This window comes from Lontra canadensis, unplaced genomic scaffold (genome assembly GCF_010015895.1).
Source record: "Lontra canadensis isolate GAN:19392208 unplaced genomic scaffold, GSC_riverotter_1.0 scaffold22, whole genome shotgun sequence".
Classification (NCBI taxonomy): Eukaryota; Metazoa; Chordata; class Mammalia; order Carnivora; family Mustelidae; genus Lontra; species Lontra canadensis.
In genome coordinates this window covers 10,817,351-10,836,929 of record NW_022631016.1, presented here as the reverse complement: position 1 = coordinate 10,836,929, position 19,579 = coordinate 10,817,351, and the positions used below count along the sequence as shown (strand labels likewise).

Here is a 19,579-nt window from a genome sequence, read left to right as displayed (position 1 = left end):
AAATAATCAGAAATTATAATTTCTTAATTTTAGTTTAAGCAGCAAAATCATAGAACCTAATTTTAATTTACATTTTGATTACCAAAATCAGTGATTACCGATTAAGTGACTGCTTTCCCTTGAATTTATTTACTTTTTATAATTCATTTATTCTTCAACAATTTTTATGGTGCTTCTATGCAAACCACTGCTTGGGGGTACAGCTGTGAACAAAACAGATGAAATTCCTGCTTTCATGGAGCCCTTTTCAAGTGCAGGATACAGAAGAGCAAATAAACAAAAATGGCAAAAAACCAACAATAAGTCAGGTGGTAATAAGCTCAATGGAGAAAAATTAAGAGGGTAATGAAGAAAAGGGCATAACTGACAGAGAGTTGTGATTTATGTTGATGGACAGGGCTGACTTCTGTGATTACATCTGAGCAGAGGAAGTGAAGGAGCAAGCCATGTGAATAACTTTGGGGAAGAGAATTCCAGGCAAAGGGAACAGTAAGTGCAAAGGCCCTGAGGCAGAAACTTGTTATGATAGTTGGAGGAAGAGGGAGATGTTGCATTGAAGTTCATCTAGTATGTTCTTATGCTGAGGGGGAAGGAGAAAAGGAATGGTTAGTAAGCATGGTATCTGGGGAAGCAGAAGAGTCGTGATTTAGAACTCAGGTTATGTGATAATTCTTAAGGAGAAGGGGAAATACTGTATTCACTGAAAAGGGGTTAATGATAGAAGCCAGTTTGTCTTCAGCATGAGGGCATGGGGTCAGGGAGTTGGGTGAGTCCCTGTGACATTTGCTTTGTGCTGTAGAAATCAATGCTATTAGCTGAGTATGTGGGAGAGGAGGGTGTAAAGATTTGAGGATACAAGGATTTGAGGATACAGCTGATATGGGGGCTAGTAGAGGAAAGTGACTATAGTCATGTAGAATCATTCTGGGGTAGTGTTGGGGGCCTGACTGAATTTGGGGAGCACAAATTCCCAGTACAACACCTGCATTGCCTTGACTTGTGGATGCAGGTGGAGAGGGTTGATTACCTGGTTTGTGTGGTTTGGGCCTCTCCTGAGTGGGGCAATGGAAGGCTGAGGGAGTGACAGAAGTAAGGATATTTGCAAAAGAATGGTTGAACTGAGAAACCAAGTCATTAGGAAACAGTGTGTAGAGTGAGGGATTTACAATACAGATTTTAAAAAACATAGAGCAATCTCTCAGAGGACAAGGAACTGGTTTCTGTGGCATGAGATGAACAAGCCTGGGCAAATGTAGGTCTTGTGATTATGTATGATTTGCTGACAAAACAAATACTTTGTGAGTACTTACCAGTCTCTGTTCTAGTATTTTATGTACATTATCTTATGGAATATTCCCAACAACTTAGGCTCTACTATAGTCACCACTTTTCAGATTGGGAACCAGGGATTTCCCAAATCATGCAGAGCTAGGATTTGAACCCAGGAATTTTGGTGCCAGAGTCTATACTTATTATTGGATGGTGCTAACTCTATCCCATCTCTTACCCAGTCTCCAACCCACCTTTTTTTCCTGATGGTCTCAAGGCTAGGGATGGAGTTTGGTAGTTGGGTGAAGTTCTGAGTTGGGAGTGAAGTTCCCAACTTGTTTTATATTTTATTTGATGATAAAGAAGTTTAACAGTTTGTTTCAGGACACATCAGAATGTTCCTATGTCAATGGTATCAAAACGCCATGTGCCCTGCAGCAGTAGAGTGGAGGTGAAAGTCATTGGTGATGAGGAGGTAAATGAGCCATGAAGCTGACGTTTGGAGTAGATGGTCCATGAGCACATTAGAAGAGTCTCAAGATGAGTGATGGTGGGGTTTGGAAAGGAACTGGGGGCTGTGACCAACTAACAGAATCTATTCTTGCACAGGCTTATTGTCCAGCCAGGTGGTAAATTGCTGACTGTCTGTATCTTCTGTCTCTATCTCCATCCATCCATCCGTCCATCCATTCATCCATCCATCTGTCCGTCCATCCATCCATTATTTGTCTATCTGTCTGTACAGAATTGATTCCAGTGCCCCAGTCATATTAGTTTATATTTGTTAAATATCATTCTTGAAAAAATGGACTCTCCCAGGAGGGGAGAGGAATCTGAAATTAATTGGGGGCTGACTGTGGCTTGTTGCCAAAGGTGAGGAGAGAAGGAAGGCTGGCTAGAGCAGGCTGATGTGAAATAAAGGACACTTCATGGAAAGAGAGGCTGCTGATAAACTTTCAGAGGTATTTCCCCCACTGTTGGAGAAGTAAGTGTAATTTTGGTCTATCTGTGCTGTTCCGCAGATTCCCTTTCTTTGATGTGTTCCTTTACAGGATGCCTGGCCCAGGTTCATGTGAGGGTTGTGGCCAAGCATCGTTGGAGGCCAAAATCCCATCTAGAAGCTGAATCTATGACATTACTATTGTTACCGCTGTGGTCTCAAGAGCTAGACAGATATGACACCATGTTCTTTTTTCTTTTTTTTTTTTGGATAGGACTTTTGTGTAAAGGGTGCTCAGATACTAAATTTTAAAAGCTCATTAGTGGAGGAAGCAGTGAATGAGCTAATAAATATGTTGCTGGATGTAGAAGTTCTATCCAAAGAAGAAAGTGACGTAGTGTCTGATATGAATAGTGCTGACTCAAAAAACGAAAGTTCAGGTAAGACATGGGGTCATGGAAGGGTCTTATTTTTCTAGGACATTACTGAAAACTAAAATTTCACTTTCTATGTAGTGATTAAATTCACCCTTCTGTAAATACTCTCCTAATTTTGTAAGGATATTTATAAATCTGAAATTATGATTCTGGGCATATTGTCATTCATCCCATTATTTTTGGTTAAACTGCACACATGTACCTTATCAATAGAATAGGATGCTTGATGGGTTGGAATTACCATCGGAGTACCTCTGCCTATACTAAAGCAGAACTTCTGTAGAACAGATGAGGACACTGAGAGGTGGGAAGGCAAGTGATTCTCCCAAGGCTTTATGACTGTTGGTGGGGGAGAGAGAGCATCAGAACCCAGGTCCCTGAGGTCTGGCCTTGCCTTTACAGCCATAGCTCCCGTCTCTCCTCCTGTTTCCTCACACTGAGTAGGAGAGGCCTTCATCAGCCCATCACATGCCCCAATTTCTTCTTCCTGTTCTTTGATGGACTCACCTTCTAGGAAAGCTGACATTTAAGTATTATTCAACTTGCATATAATTATCTTAGTTTTCTTCTCTTTAATTACAGTAGATGGTTCTTTCTTTCTCCATCTCTCTCAATCTTCTCATCTCGTAATAGCAAAGAGAGAAGAAGGAAAGTCAGACACCTCGACACCATCCCGCAAGGCCCCGGCAGGCCTCCTGCCTTTGGCGACAATCCTGAGAAAGAAGAAGGAGACTGAGATGTTAGAGGAGGAAGCCTGTGGGTTGCTTTCCCATTTCAACCACCAGAACATGGATGCGCTTCTGAAAGTTACAAGGAACACACTAGAGGCCATCCGCAGGCGTATTCATTCCTCCAACACGACAAACTTCCGGGGTAATAATTCCGCACAGTTTGCCTACTGGCAGCCCAGGTTGTTGCTTGTGTGTGTGTGTGTGTGTGTGTGTGTGTGTGTTCCTGTTATTTTTAAATAATTTAAAAAATCCATCATTTATTGAGAGCCTCCTTGTAAGAACTTTGATTATCCCAACACTTCTGTGAAGTAGATCTTATTAATCCGTACTCTCCAAAGCAGAACGTTTCTTTACTACTTTTGTGTCAATTTAGTACTTTCCAGCTGGTTTGTTCCTTCTTAATACAATCATTTTCTCGACAGCAAAATTCAGAAATGGTTGTTGCGTCTCCCAGATGAACCACAAAAGTCCATCAAATCTAGAGACATTCTGAAATTAAATTTTCAATTAAAAATGAAAATACATTATTAATTCAAATTGCAAAATGATAGGGTAATAAACCCTATTTATTTTGAATATTGGCATTTAAGGGGAAGTGTCCCTAATATTTAATTAAAGGTAGAATAAAAGTGGATACATTGAAGAGATTTTTGATTGGTAGCATGGAACAGAAGATAGTGCTTTTATCTAACAAAGGGATATTATTAGAGCTTGTCAAACCTTGGTTGATGTGCTGAATATTAAATCACACGTCTTCCCCAACTTTATATATTGAAGGTATTTTCGAATATATAAAGTTACATGCACATGCATGCTTGTGGACAGACAGACAGACACACACACATTTATGTATTTATTCCTATACCAATAGTTATACCTATATGCAACTTGAAAAGCCCCTTGGATATAGATAGTGAGTTACACTTTATTTCATCTTCACTCTTTAACTGCTCCCAGTTTGGGTAATACACACGGTGGTAGAAAAGGCATATGTTTTATGTGAAATTCCAAACTGGTTCTTTGTTCTGAGGTTGGCTTCTTCTGACAACGCTTGTTGTTCTTCATGCCTCGCTTCCTTACTCCACATGTAACTAATTCGTTGGGAGGCTGGTGTGTGGACAGCCTCATTTGAGGTGTTTTAGATCAGCAGAAACTGTCAAGTTCCACTGAACTGCGTTACATTGAACAAAATGAGTTCCTCCGTAGCTTTCATTCATCCCCCAAATATTTGTCTGATAATGTATGTCCTATGTGTTGTTCCAGGTGCTTTAATTTTCCTGGCTTAAAAGGAAATAAACCCCATTTTAAATAAAAAAATTGTAAGCCTTCCCTCTTTTTGTTAACCCAGACAGTAAGAGTGCCTCTAGGCTGAAGCAGAACAGCCTGCCCATTTTCCGGGCAGGCATCACTCTGGCCATTCCCAACATCATCATGGTCCCTGCCCTGGAGGACATACAGCAGACACTGAACAAAGCCGTGGACTGCATCGTCAGTGTCACCAAGGGGGTTAGACAGTGGAGCAGCGAGCTGTTGTCCAAGGTGGGTGTGGGGTGAAGGCATCATTGCACATGGAAGGTGCCGCTTTTATGGATGGGATCGAGCTGAAAAATATCCTTTTACTTTGTAGAAAAAGATGCAGGAGAGAAAAATGGCTGCTTTGCAGAATAATGAAGACAGTGATTCTGATGTTGAAATGGGAGAAAACGGACCTCAAGGTGAATGTTCCTTTGGTTCTTTTGAACCATTCATTGAAAAGCAATGTTGAAGGAGCTCAAATGGATTTTTTCCCTCCATGCAATTCTTAAATCAGTGTTGATTGGAATATTAATTTATGAGCCCATTTTAAGTTAATGTAATATAAAAATCCATGTGTTTTAATGACACCATTATAAATTGTGTTTCTTTAGTGTATATGCCCCAGATGTGGCTGCCTCACTGATTTCTGGTCCAGTGTAATGCTAGGAACAGGGGGATAAGAAGGACATTAGTCTCACAGTTTAAAGAGAAACTTGTCATCCTCACAATGAATATTTTCTGAGATTTAAGACACATTTTGTATCTTAACCCATTATGTGTCCTGTTGTGCTGACATGTTGTGATTTTTGCTGTATATCTCATGGTTTTCATTTGTAGTCTGTAAAATAAGAGAACATATGCTATCCAAGTCGCTAATGACATTAAATGTTGCCCTTAGTCCTGCAAACTCTAAGGCAACCCTGCAAAAGGCAGACCCCATGTAATTTTCAATTTTTCTTTATCTCTGTGTATGATAAATCAATGAACCATGAGAAGAAACTGAAGCAGGTTTCTCTTTAAAATTGTCTGTTACTGAGGAGGATAAAAATAGCTCAAAGCAACTTTGCCCACAACTTATGGAATTATTTATTTAACCCAAAAAAGCATATGTTATTGTGTTCATTTCAATTTTTATATTATTTGGAAACATAGCTTTATGTCCTAGAATAGTTTAATATTCAGAATTTTCTAAGCTCAAACTATGCTCAGTCATGAGTTATATCTGAGATTGCAAAGAAAAAATGTTTAATGAGAAGCTGTATATATATTTTTGTCATGAGAAAAGAGAGTTAACAAGAGAAATTGTCAAAATTTATGAAATGCAGTTAAAGCAGCACTTAGCGGGAAATTTACAAAAGAGGAAATAACCTCAAATCAATAACTTCATCTTCTATCTTAAATTATCTTCAAGGTTACTACTTTTTTTTTTTTCTTCCAGTGACAAATCTGTTGAGGTCCTCTTGAGAATTCCATTTATGTTCTCCACCTCAGAATTCTCCACCTTGTTGACTCTTGTTTTTCTGTTTCATTACCAGTATTCTCTATTTTGTGAGACAGAATTCTCACACTCTCCTTTAATTCTTTAGAATGGGTTTTCATTCATTCTCTGAACATTTTATAAAAGCTGATATAAATTTTGTCTAGTAATTCCCATAATTGGGTTTTCTCACGTGTGGTTTTATTGAATGCTGTTGTTACGTGTGGGCACTACTTTTCTTTATCTTTGCGTGGCTTACTGATTTTATTTTTGTTGAAAACTTGATATTTATTTATAAGGATTTTATTTATTTGTGTGTGTGTGTGTGAGAGAGAGAGAGAGAGAGAAAGCACACAGGAGCAGGGAGAGTAGCAGAGGGAGAGGGAGAAGCAGGCTTTTCATGGAGCACGGAGCCCAATGTGGGGCTCCATCCCAGGACCCTGAGATCATTACCTGAGCTGAAGGCAGATGCTTAACCGACGGAGCCACCTAGGTGCCCCCCAAATTTGGTATTTTTTAAAAAAGATTTTACTTATTTATTTGACAGAGATCACAAATAGGCAGAGAGGCAGGCAGAGAGAGAGAGGGGGAAGCAGGCTCCCCGCTGAGCAGAGAGCCCGACGCGGGGCTCGATCCCAGGACCCTGAGATCATGACCTGAGCTGAAGGTAGAGGCTTTAACCCCCTGAGCCACCCAGGTGCCCCCCAAATTTGGTATTTTAAAGAATATAATGTGGCAGCTCTGAAAATCTGCTTGTTTTAGCCCTACCCCCACTCCTCCCCAAGAGTCTGTTGTTACTGTTTTCGTTACTGACTGTATTGACTTTCCTGGACTAATTCTGTAAGACTGGTCTTTCCTGTGGTGTGCACTACTGTGGACTCTGGCTGGTTAGTTTGAAGGTCAGCTAATGATTGCTCAGAGACTTCCTAATCCTTTCAACTGCTAAGGCTTACACCCTTTGCCTGGGAGCTGTATGGGTGCTGGAGCACCCTGAAAACAAAGGAAATTTTCAGCACTGCCTTAGCCTTTATTTACTTGATTGTGAAAGGCCCAAGTAAAAGACTGGGGCATTTTAGGGCGTTCCTGGGCATGTGGATAGCTCTGTACAAGATGCATGACTTTCTAGAGCCCCAGGGGATAAGTCAAGGCTTTCCAGTGCCCTCTGTGGATCTCTCATTCCCCAGATCTTTAATTTTTTTGGTCAGCCTCTTGTTTGGCTCAGCTAATATCAATGTCACAGTAGTCTGTGAAGTTAATTGTTGCTGATGTTTTCTAACAAATGCCTTGGTGATAGGCATTCTTTCCCGCCCTTACTCAGTGAGTTCTGAGTCAGGTCAAGTAACAATAAACTCTGAATGGGTCTTTTCCAGAGAACCTCCCAGTGGGTCAAAGAGTGACAATTCTCCCAACGCAGTCTGGCCCCTCCGGTGACTCCTAGGTTGTCTAGGTTGTGGCTGTGTTTCTCAAGGCTACCACATTGCCAGGGAGGGGGCCGTGGGTCTAAGGAAGTTAAAACACCTCAAAACTCACCATTGTTACCCCAATTTTAGCATTTTTTCTTGAATAAAGAAACACCACTTGGCTTGTTGCCAGCTTTGGTTAATGTCCAGAGTTCTGAACAACTGATATTGACAAATGTTCCCCATTTTCAGTTGCTTTTGCAAAGAAGCAGACTGTCAGAGGTCCTTCCTTTACAGAAGTGTCTTCCTTTCAGAAATCCCCTCAGTGTTTTGAAGCATATTCTCTTTGCTGTTGAGATAAACTTTTCTCTTTCTTTTTTTTTTTTTTTTTTTTTTTTTTTTTTTTTTGCTTTTAGATACCTTTGAGGTAGCCTCTGTAAACTTACCCATTCCCGTACAAACCAGGAACTATTATAAGAATGTGTCCGACAACAAAGAGATTGTGAAATTAGTCTCCGTGCTAAGCACAATCATCAACTCCACCAAAAAGGTATGTCAAGAGGGCTTGACGTCAGAGCCCAGTGCTTTACAGTGTGTGCCTGTGTGTGGTCAAAGGTCACAAGCCTGTCCCACACACAGCCTGGGGATTAACCACTCTGCCTTCAGGGCCGGCAGTGGGGGAAGCTACGGAACCTGGGATGTGGTCAGCAAATGTTCGTTTTAACTTAAGATTTTTCTTCCTAGATTGCAAACTGAAAAAGAGCGATTATTCCTACATTTCACATTGTGATCTAATGCTGTAAACCTGTGTATTCACTGATTTAGTACACATAGACCTAATTGTTAAACAATTTGGTATGTTTCAAAGCAAACTGGTGTTGCAGTTCACTTTCAGAGAATCAGTGATACCAGTAGTGACTAGTATCATTTGAAACCTAGTGATTTACAGTCAGTTTTTCAGATGTGTATAGTCAAGTAAATCTCATAAACCATCAGCTGAAAGTTTATGTGTGTTGCCACGTGGAAATAAGATAATACAGAGGACAGAGCAAATAGTAGTGCTGTTGGTACAAACTTACACTCAGCAGGGGTGTAAATTCACGTTAACTTTTCTTCCATCCTGCTCTTCTCCCAGCGGCCCTGTTTTTTTTTTTTTTTTTTTAAGATTTTATTTATTCATTTGACAGAGAGATCACAAGTAGGCAGGGAGGCAGGCAGAGAGAGAAGAGGAAGCAGGCCCTCCACGGAGCAGAGAGCCCGATGCGGGGCTCGATCCCAGGACCCTGGGATCATGACCCAAGCCGAAGGCAGAGGCTTTAACCCACTGAGCCACCCAGGCGCCCAGCGGCCCTGTTTTTATTCAGGCGAATCAGTTCTTGTCAAAAGGGTTCAAAACCCTGAAGTCAATTTCTACTTAAAAACAGTCTATATTCACGTTACCCCAAGACCTGTTGACTCTTTATAAACGTCTCTCAGTATTGAGAATGATTGTCACTCAGCAAATACATCTTTTCTGTTAGTCAGTTCGGAGAGAATGAGCTTCGTTTGTTTGGAAACATTTTGAAAAGCTGCCATTGCTGTAACCATGTGAAGAAATATTATTAAGTTTAATTTCAGTGTGTTCCTGAGGGAACTGGAAGCTTTTACATGTATGCATTTTCAGTTTTCCCTTCTTAATATATTGTTGATCCTATATTTAATTTTGCCCTAGGGACAGTGTTCACATAATTCAATTTAACAAATATTTATCTAGCGCTTACTTTGTCAAGCTCCACAGAAATGATAAAGGTAAGTAGTCTATGATGATAAGAAACATTCAGATATATTTTCGAATGTTGCAGTAATCATGGGAAATACAATAAGATAAACCAATAATGAAGCTCATTAGTTTCACTGAATATAAGCCGCCGTGATTACGAAAATCGCAGGGTAAGTCATAGCAGTCGAAATTAGCATACTGCTGCAACAAAATGGTTATCTTTGTGTTATTTCTGTTGCGTTGGCTTTTCTATTCTATGAAGGAAGTGCCAATCTTAGGCACTTAGAATAACTCGAAGGACTTTTTCTGGATTGATGAGATGGATGAATTGCTTCTGGAAGGGTAAATACACACTTAGGCATCGTAGCAGACATGGCCATTCCCCTGCAGCCAAGGGCCCTTCTGGGTGATTCTGCCTCAACCAGGGAAAATCCCATGATCCCAGCCCTTTTCTTCTTGCCACAGCTGATTGGATCAGAATATAAATCTGACCTACTTTCAGCAGATCCATAAGCTAGCCATCAACTTACAACCCTGCCTGCCTCGAAAGGATGAGCAGGACTGAACCATCAAAATAACCTTGGCAGGAAAAATAAGCAGAATAGCAGTGCAAGCAGTTCTTCCTTAAAGTGCCAGGTTACCTCCACTTTATTTTATTATTTTAGAACTTTTGAAATGAAGTTTTTATTATAATTCCAGTATTGTTAACATAGAGTGGGTACCGCCACTTTAAAAACTTCCGATTTAATAATGAGTGACACTGTGAGAAAAGATAAGTGAGAGTCTAAAACTTATTTAGTTAGGGTATATTCGTAATATTATAAAGATTAGAGAATGTTGAAAGAACTCAGGGTTCTGGAATTGCTACCCATATTCAGGCATCTTTGATAATCTGTAATTCATTCGCCAAGACATCATATGCTTGTGAAGTCCCCATGCTGTGGCACTTCTTCCTGGGTATGAGTGTCAGCATCTCAGCCCGGGCCAGGGGACTGGTTTGGTGGGGATAAGTAGTGGCAGGCTTAGCTTTGTGTTATTTTCATGAGTGAGATGTCTCAGTAGCAGTTAAACCTGAAGCTGTGAGAGACATTTTAGCGGCCTGTGGGGAATGGTGCAGTGAAGCTGCTTGGTTTTCTTACAGGTTGGTAAAATTTGCTGAAGTGATTGGGCCATTGAGAATGCTGTCGATAATGTCATGTTTTTTCCAAATAATGGCATTTTAAAAAAGAGATTTTATTTATGTATTTGACAGAGAGAGAGCACAAGCAGGGGGAGAGGAGAGAGAGAGGGAGACTCTCCTACTGAGCAGGGAGCCTGATGCGGGGCTCGAACCCAGGGCTCTGGGATTGTGACCTGAGCTGAAGGCAGACGCTTAACTGAGGGAGCCACCCCGGTGTCCCAATAATGGCATTTTTAATTTCATCTCAGTTTAGAAAACTTTTTCTCATGTAGATGTAACTCTGAAATTGTAAGTCAGTAGCTAAAGTTGATCCCCAACAGGTATAAACATTAGCAATGAGGAGCCAAATCTTTAATTATTTATAGATAATGATTTTCTGTTATGTAAATCTGTGAGGCTAATCTGAAAAAAAAATAGGGCTCAATGAGAGTTAAATTAGTTAATTGAAATTGTAGGCATCTCTGCTGTAGTACAATGAGTGTATTCCTGAAAATCCTCTTGTGCAAGGTTGCATGTTTAATTTAACATGGATTATGAGAAAAACAGGCTTGAGGCAGACCATCGAAACCAGGAAATTTTGTTAATCATTGTAGTTACAAAACTATGACAATCACAGTAAAATATACACCCATTTAATAAGGGTAGAGTAGTCAGAAAGTGAAAGAAACTTGGTGAACGGGTTGGTTTGAGAAAGGGTTGAAAATGCTGTTAGAGAAACAAGGATACGATATAGAAAGACCATGTTGGACTGTGCAAAGAACATTCTCGAAATGAAGTGGTGACCAAATTGGCCCCAAAGGAAAACGTGGTGTAAGGACTGTGGCTCACAAGATTGTGCCCCTCCTTGGCTGCTGCTTTAGCTGGTATAGAACAAAGTGCTGGGAAAAATAGCATTTGATGTGACCTCTTCTTTATGTTGGCTTCTTCTCTGGTTACCAAATGTGAGTGAGCCAGTTCATCTCACAGAGACACACTTTATAGCAAAGAGAACTGTTTATGAAAAAATGAATTTTTGGGGGGCCTGGTTGGCTCAGTGGGTTGGGCCTCTGCCTTTGGCTCAGGTCATGATCTCAGGGTCCTGGGATCGAGCCCTGCATCGGACTCTCTGCTCAGCGGGGAGCCTGCTTCCCTTTCTCTCTCTGCCTGCTGCTCTGCCTACTTGTGATCTCTTGTCTGTCAAATAAATAAATAAAATCTTAAAATAAAAATAAAAATAAAAGATGAATTTTTAAAACTTATATACCATCCATAGTCACTTATAAAAATAGTGGGAAAAGCTCCTGTTTACAATAATCATTTCATTGAAAAATACCTAGGAACATACATGATAAAGAGTATGTGGAGTCTCTATGAAGATTCCCGTAACAGTTAATAAGTAATTAAAAAAATTAGAATATTTGGAAATAAATACTATGTTCCCGGATGGGAAGATTTAATATTGTACAGATGCCAGTCCTAATCCAATGGGTGTATACATTTTATGTGATTCCATGCAACCTTCCAGTGGAGTTTGATGCTGGATATATTCTGTTTGCCTCTCCAGACCTTATCTCTGCCCTCTGACCTTGGGGAACAGATTAATAGATTTCCATTGAGGCTTCCAATAGATTTGACCAATAAGAGAGTCATGGGGGAGGTCTGATGCTGGTGATAGTGTGGAGAAGAGGGAGGGGAAAAGAGTGACCTCAGAGTGATTTTTCCCATAGCACCCTTGGTGTGGCATGATTTCCAACTGTGGTTTCTGAACGAAAGGCCAGCTCCAGTCAAGAGGCTCTCATCCAAAAGTGTCTTCAGGGACTTTCTTTTTCTAGTTTCTAGAAACGATCCCCCTCTCCTTTCGGCTAGGAAAGCTAATAGTTTTGTCATTGCTGCTTTTGACTTACCGTGTCCATGATGTACCTTGTTCCAGTTCTGTGGCATTTCTAACTACTCACACAGCTCACTAATTAAGGGTTGTAACAGTCCTGTGGGAACCAACAGTAGTTGACCAACATTCATGTACACATCCATTTCCACATCTTTCCTCTCAACACAAATCTGTTATTTGTATTCTAGGAAGTTATTACATCTATGGATTGCTTTAAACGTTACAATCATATTTGGCAAAAAGAGAAAGAAGAAATGGTTATGATGTTTATTACGAAAAACCCCTTGCTCTCTGAATTTGAATCTCAGATTCTCTATTTCCAAAAGCTAGAGCAGGAAATTAATGCTGAGCCGGAGTGCATCTGTGTGGGTGCTGTTGCTCTGTACACAGGTTGGTTCATTTTCTCTCATAAAAATTCAACAGTATTGTTCCGTCTCTTTACCTAGATTAGTATTCCAGAGAGTCTAGCTATCTTTAAGATTGACTTTCCTTTTATGGGCTTTAAGTTTAAGACCAATTTGTAGATTTGTTTTTAATTCCCTTCTGCATAATTATATATTCTGTACTATTTTGAACACATTGCTGCTAAACCTTGAAAATAAATGCTAATTCAGAGAAAGAGGGTGTGCATGTTGTATTTGGAATCAAAATTTACCCTTACTTTAGTAAATAATTATAAACATTTGAGGCTTATCTCCATTGGTTTTGATAATGTACTTTTTTCTTTAGCATTTCAAAATATGTTCCAAATTGTTGTGAGACAAGCTTTATAAAATGAATGAATACATAATGAGTAGGAAAATCTAATTTTTTTTTTTCAGTTTGATTTTCTTATGTACTACAAGGTAAATTGCAAAGTATTTGTTATTGGTGAACAACAGCACTCTGTCTTTTCTTACTGGTTCAAATTTTTCAAACTGATCTGTGGACATTTGGGTTTTACAGCTGACTTGAAGTTCACTCTGACTACTGAGACAAAGGCCTGGATGGTTTTCATCGGCCGTCACTGTAACAAAAAATACAGGAGTGAGATGGAGAACATTTTTACACTTGTTGAAGAATTCAATAAGAAACTGAATCGTCCGATTAAAGACCTAGATGATATTCGGATTACTATGGCGGCACTGAAAGAAATCAGGGAGAAACAAATCTCCATTGACTTTGAAGTAGGACCTATTGAGGTAACTGATAATCGTTTGCTCATTTGGGAATTATCTTCACATGTTGAGTGATATTAGCTGAAGTATTGTCTAGGTCTGGACTGTAGTTACAAACGGATGTCTAACAGAAGAACAGTTTCGGTAATGATGATATCTAACTTTATGGGGTACCTTCTGTGGGTCAGTTCTGGTCCTTTATGTGACATCTAAGCTTCCTAAGTGCACAGCCTGGGATGGGGATTTCTGCACAAGTAATCTGTTGATGAGTGCTCACAGGAAAAGGGGGTGAGAGAAACAGGAATGATGAGGTTGGGGGAGGGGTGGGGTAGCTAAGTGAGAGTGTGATACTAGCTGTAGACTGATTTCTGCTTGATCCCATGGGGTGCTCTAGAGAATGAGATATATCACACAGTTAGCCCTACCTTGAGGGAAGGAAGACTGCCCTCTATACCCACAAGTCAATTCATCATTGACCATAGTTTTCCCCTGAGGAGGTTCCCATTTAGTGGAGAACAATTTTGCAGGGAAAGAGGCAGCTATGATCTCCACAGACAGCACTCCTAGCAGCTGTGATAGGAATACCAGCTGGTTAACGGGACCTGGATGGAGCTGTGGGGGAGGAAAAATTCATCCTCTACTCTTCATGGTGTTCTAGCTGATTTTAGAATTAAATTGACACGAGATGACATCATTAGAATTAAATTGACCTGAGACATCATCAGGAGAAAAACCAAAGTTTTATTATTTATATGCAAAGGCCCAGTAATGAAATTATTAGTAATGAAATTATTTAGTAATGAAATTACTAAAAAAATGAGCAAGACAGGCAGTTTTTATGCTTTGTAGGCAAAGAGACAAGAAATCTGTGAGGAATTGACAGATCAAAGAAAACTTCACTTTGGGAGCTTCAATTAGTAAGGAATTCTAAATGGAATTTGGTCTGTGGTAGTAAACCAGTAAGAAGTAACAAGGGTTGTTTACATAGTTTTTTCAGCTCTAACTGTCCTATTTTGGTGATTAGGATGTCTCTTTACCTCCTGGTTCAGAGTGGGTACCTTTCACACAGAAGATTGATTTTCTGCTTTCTGGAGACAAATTGGGACAGGGGTCAGCTGGTTTTGGATTAGCTGATTCTTAAGTGACTCCTCTTTAAAATAATAAATGTGGCAAAGTGGCACATTTTGGGGTAGCCTGCTCTTGGTCCCTACAGGTGCTAACAGTGCCTGTTCATGTATTTATTTTGTATAGTCTCATTTAATCCTTACCAAACACCTACTTTAACATAAGGAAACTGAGGGTCAAAGAAGCAATGCAGATTAGTGTTACACATTACTTTGGTAGTTTTACTGTGTCATATTTTCTCTTCTATATGAATATGTTTGCTCAGGAATGGTTACTGTGTTATTCTTTTTAAATGAGACCAATATGATTGTAGCATTAAAATAATTCCAGAAAAAAATATCTCTTTATCACACCATAACTTAAATGTCTGGACTTAAATTCTGATGGTGAGGATTGTATACTAGTCTCACATTTTCTGCATCCCTCTTTGAATTTTGGAAAATTTCAAATTAGTATAAAAATGAGTCAGATGACCATGTGTTTGCACCATCGCTGTTTTGGGTCAGGAAAATCATATGGTCCACTGTGCCCTTTTTGGGAATTGAAACATAAGGTAAAGAGTCCCTGCTTTGGGTAGAACCAGGAGCATTGCTGGGGCTTTGAAGGGGAGGCAAAGTAACTGACACCCCTGTTTGCCCCTCTCTGTGAATTCAGACAAAACTATAGTCAAGTCAAGATCAAACAAACACCTAACTGTCGTCAAGATCAAAATACAACCTTTATTCCTGATAGAATTATTTGGAAGAAGATGTGACTTAGTGTACAACCCCCATATTCCCATTACCACCCAAATCCACACACATGCACAATGGGCTTGTGAACATTATATCAACAGAATTCTTGAAGAAACTCCCACATCAGAGGCAGAATTGGAAAGCTGCAGACCCCTCTGTTACCCTGCTTTACTTTAAGGGTCCTAGGGTGCAGACCATGGGGATGCATTCAAGGAAGAAGAAGAAAGAGGGAGAAAGGCACTGGGCTAGGTTTGACCAAATCAACGGTCTCTTCCCCAAAGTAATGATTAGCTCTTCATTCCACCTGTATAGGGAGAACTAATGGGGGGAGAGTAGGGCAGGGATATTTAGGGAAAACCCTTTCTCATGAAAACCAGTTTTAATCTTTTGCCAAGAGAGTGGTTTAGGGTTTTGCATCTTGAGGGCAATGACTTGGCTCAGGCTTTGATGCACAGGTTCCTTCTTGTGTCTTAATATTGGAACCTCTTGCCTACACAATGAAATGGGATAGAGTTAAAACCCTGATTTATTTTAGGGTTATTATTATTATTAGCAGTTGGATTAATTTATATTTTTTATTTACTTGATATAATTTTGAAATCTTGAAATACAATTTAGGGGTCTAAGTAAAATACCTTCTATTTGTATAATGATTTATAGTTTTTATAGTGTTCAAAATTCATTTAAAATGTTGTTTTTTGATATTTGCAAAAATCCTGTGAGGCAGTCAGGGAATTCTCCCAATTTACAGATGAGGAAACTGAAGCTTAGGGGTTCAGTTGCTCATTTAAGCTTTTATCGTTTGCAAGAGGAATTGAAGAACTTTTGGGGCAGTTTCCCAAGCATTCTGGTCTTTTCCATCTTAATGTTTTAAATGAGTGTGTTTGTGCATCTGATTGGCAGAAATTAAATTTTCCTTCTTTTGTGTAGGAATCCTATGCCCTGCTTAACAAATACGGACTTCTGATAGCAAAGGAAGAGATGGACAAAGTTGATACTCTGCGTTATTCTTGGGAGAAGCTTCTGGCACGTGCCGGAGAAGTTCAGAATGAATTAGTCTCACTGCAGCCTGGTTTCAGGAAGGAACTTATCAGCACCGTGGAGGTCTTCCTCCAGGACTGTCACCAGTTCTACCTGGACTATGATTTGGTACAACTCCAGATTTTTCTGTTTGTATTTTTGGGGAAGAGCGAACAGAGCATGCAAAATGTTCAAAGATTTATGTCAAGTTTAATGAAATTCCCTAGGAGTGGGAATTTTATTTTAATGAGAGCAATCTAAGAAATGGGAATTTAAAAAGTGCTGTCCATGTTATATCATTGGTCTGTTCCTGAGGTTGTCTGATAACTTTCTAAACTGGTGTAGACAAATGCTATTCACATATAGTTAAAACAGACCTATAGCTTTCCTTGGTTCTACAAATACTGAAGAGTTCCACGCATGTGCCAGGCACTGTCCTTGGTGCTGAAGACAGTGCACAAGACAGATGGAGTTCATGTTTTAGTCATTCAAGAGTTTTAGTGCCAACTCTCCTACTGGGAATATGCTGTATAATAAGACACATTTCTAGCCAATTATAATATACTACAGAAAGGAAATATGTAGCGTAAAGGGTACAGTTTGAGCCTACTATATAGGAAAAACACACCAAACCACAAAGTTGGTGGAGTTATGAGATTGGATCCATGGACTAACTTCATGGACGAAGAAGTGCAGAAATCTACCCATTGTAGGTGTTTAATGTAGGAAAACGTGTTGGGAATGTTAAGGTTATAGGTCACTTTGCAAATAGATATGAGAATGGTAAAAACACATTAGGGCTTTAATTGAAAACCAGACATATGGGCTTCTTATCAAGTGCTTATTGACATTTCTTTGCCTGTGTCACATAAGAAATGAATAGCACTAGTTTTTAATTTTCAAAATTTCTTGAAATTTAGAAGTTGTGGTATTTGTTGTGGTATTATTTAGAAGTTGTGATTTTTTTTTTAGACTTGAAAATATTTCCAAATGAGACACTTTCCTGAGTCCTTTTCTACAATTAAAAAGTGAAGTTTCCTGTCATTGATGTGACATGCATGAAAGCTAACTTTGACGCACAAATACTTTGAGCTCATAAAACCCATAGGCAACACTTCATTCTATTTTATATTTAACTTTTTGTTTCAGAATGGTCCAATGGCCAGTGGCTTGAAACCCCAGGAAGCCAGTGATAGGCTTATCATGTTTCAGGTAATCTTTTTAGTTTCTATGACCTTCTAAACAACCAAAACCTTAAGGTGTTTTGGACACTTACATTTCCCCCCTTAATATAGAAAGGCCTATTGTGGAATATTTTTAAAAATGTGATTTGGGATGATTATGATTGGAGTTAGTTTCTATGTAATTAGCTATAGTTATTTACTATTCTTACCTGTCTATGCTCAGAGATCATACATGTTTGCTTCTTTGCCAAGCTTTTGAAATTTACATGTTTATTCATGTGTCAGTCATCTCGATGAGTTTCCTCTTATTTTTTTTTAGAATCAATTTGATAATATCTATCGGAAATACATCACCTATACTGGAGGAGAGGAGCTTTTTGGGCTGCCGGTTACTCAGTATCCTCAGCTTCTTGAAATAAAGAAGCAATTAAATCTTCTACAGAAAATATATACTCTATACAACACCGTCATAGAAACTGTAAATAGCTATCATGATATCCTTTGGTCAGAAGTGAATATTGAAAACATCAACAGTGAACTTTCAGAGTTCCAGAATAGGTGAGAAATTAAACGTTTAGCACGCCCAGAGCTATTGAATCTCAAATGCTTTCTTTTTTGATAGGCTGTCAAGTTCTCTTCTCACCCCCAGATGTTTTGCAAGCACATCTCATGCTGCCTTGCTGTTGTCTGTTGACATCACCCCTGTCAGACACTATTTATTAATTACCCCTGTGTGTGCATGGTGAGACAAGCACATCATTTAAACCTGGATGAATCTGGTCAAGGGCTTTTCTGCATCTTGGAGGGAGATGATCTCTATTGATGTTACACTTACCAACATTTGAAGTTTATGTGAGATGACTTCCTATAATAAAAACTGGAGCCCTCTGATTTTTCTTTATTCTTTTAAGTGTTGAACCCAGTGAAAATAGAGGGTCATTTGTTACATTTTTTTGGTTGACAGCCAGATACACTCTGTGTGCTTTGTACTTAGAAGGCTCTTAATACCTGTTAGTAGAATTGAGGTGAATTGGGAGGCACCTCTATCCTTTAAAATAATGCCTTTTTTTTCTAGTTAATTTTTATGAGGAAATTCAAAAAAATCTTTCCTCATTGGGAGGAACAATCTTCTATAATGCATAAGTTTGTTATATTAACAGATATCCTCTCAGTCATGAGATTTGAAAATGCGGTAAATATTCAAAATGACTGTATTTGATAGAAATGCTAGAAGAGGGTCTTGGATGAGATACAGCCGGGCTCATCTTTGAGTAACTGCTCATGGTGTTCATTTCGCAGGTGTCGGAAGCTGCCCCGAGCCTTGAAGGACTGGCAGGCTTTCTTGGATCTGAAGAAGACCATTGATGATTTCAGTGAATGTTGCCCACTCCTGGAGCACATGGCCAGTAAGGCTATGATGGAGCGGCACTGGAGAAGGATAGCTGCTCTCACTGGGCATAGTCTGGATGTGGGGAATGAAGCCTTTAAATTGAGAAATATCATGGAGGCACCTCTTCTGAAATACAAGGAGGAAATAGAGGTACAGTTGATAGAAAGAATGATGCAGTGGGGGCATTGGAAGGTCCCCTAGGGTTTATTTTGATAGTATTCCTACATTACAGAATGTTGGATCAGTAAACCGTATTAAGTCAATTAAAATGCTTTTCAGTGCATTCGGTTCTTCATTCCCTCAACAAATGTTTACACGACAGGTTCTGTGTTAAGTGCTGGGGACATAAGGATGCATTCCTGCACTCACAGATCATTAAATAATTTGTGTAGTGAAATAATTATCCAAATAAACATATAGTTATAAGATGTGGTAAATACCATTGAAGTAAAAGTATCTGCACTAGGACAGCCTATAATAATAAGCTTAACCTCTTTGGGGTGGGGAGTGTTAAAGTAGGGAGTGCTGGGGTGCATATCCATGACTGCTGGGGAGTACGCGTCCATGTGTTGCGTGGTAGGGCGGGGAGAGGTTTGGAAAGTGCCAGAAGTCA

At 39.4% G+C, this 19,579-nt stretch overlaps 1 protein-coding gene across 1 annotated transcript in view; it reads left to right on the top strand.

The window, feature by feature from the left end:
- Window positions 1-19,579, top strand: part of DNAH5 (dynein axonemal heavy chain 5) — a 224,312-nt gene that overhangs the window by 49,016 nt on the left and 155,717 nt on the right. The window contains exons 18-28 of the mRNA XM_032861880.1: window positions 2,484-2,649; window positions 3,280-3,519; window positions 4,726-4,916; window positions 5,005-5,092; window positions 7,967-8,100; window positions 12,545-12,746; window positions 13,302-13,537; window positions 16,303-16,521; window positions 17,542-17,604; window positions 17,896-18,134; window positions 18,876-19,116. Of these exons, the coding sequence (XP_032717771.1) occupies window positions 2,484-2,649; window positions 3,280-3,519; window positions 4,726-4,916; window positions 5,005-5,092; window positions 7,967-8,100; window positions 12,545-12,746; window positions 13,302-13,537; window positions 16,303-16,521; window positions 17,542-17,604; window positions 17,896-18,134; window positions 18,876-19,116 (2,019 nt within the window). The remainder of the gene's footprint in view (window positions 1-2,483; window positions 2,650-3,279; window positions 3,520-4,725; window positions 4,917-5,004; window positions 5,093-7,966; window positions 8,101-12,544; window positions 12,747-13,301; window positions 13,538-16,302; window positions 16,522-17,541; window positions 17,605-17,895; window positions 18,135-18,875; window positions 19,117-19,579) is intronic.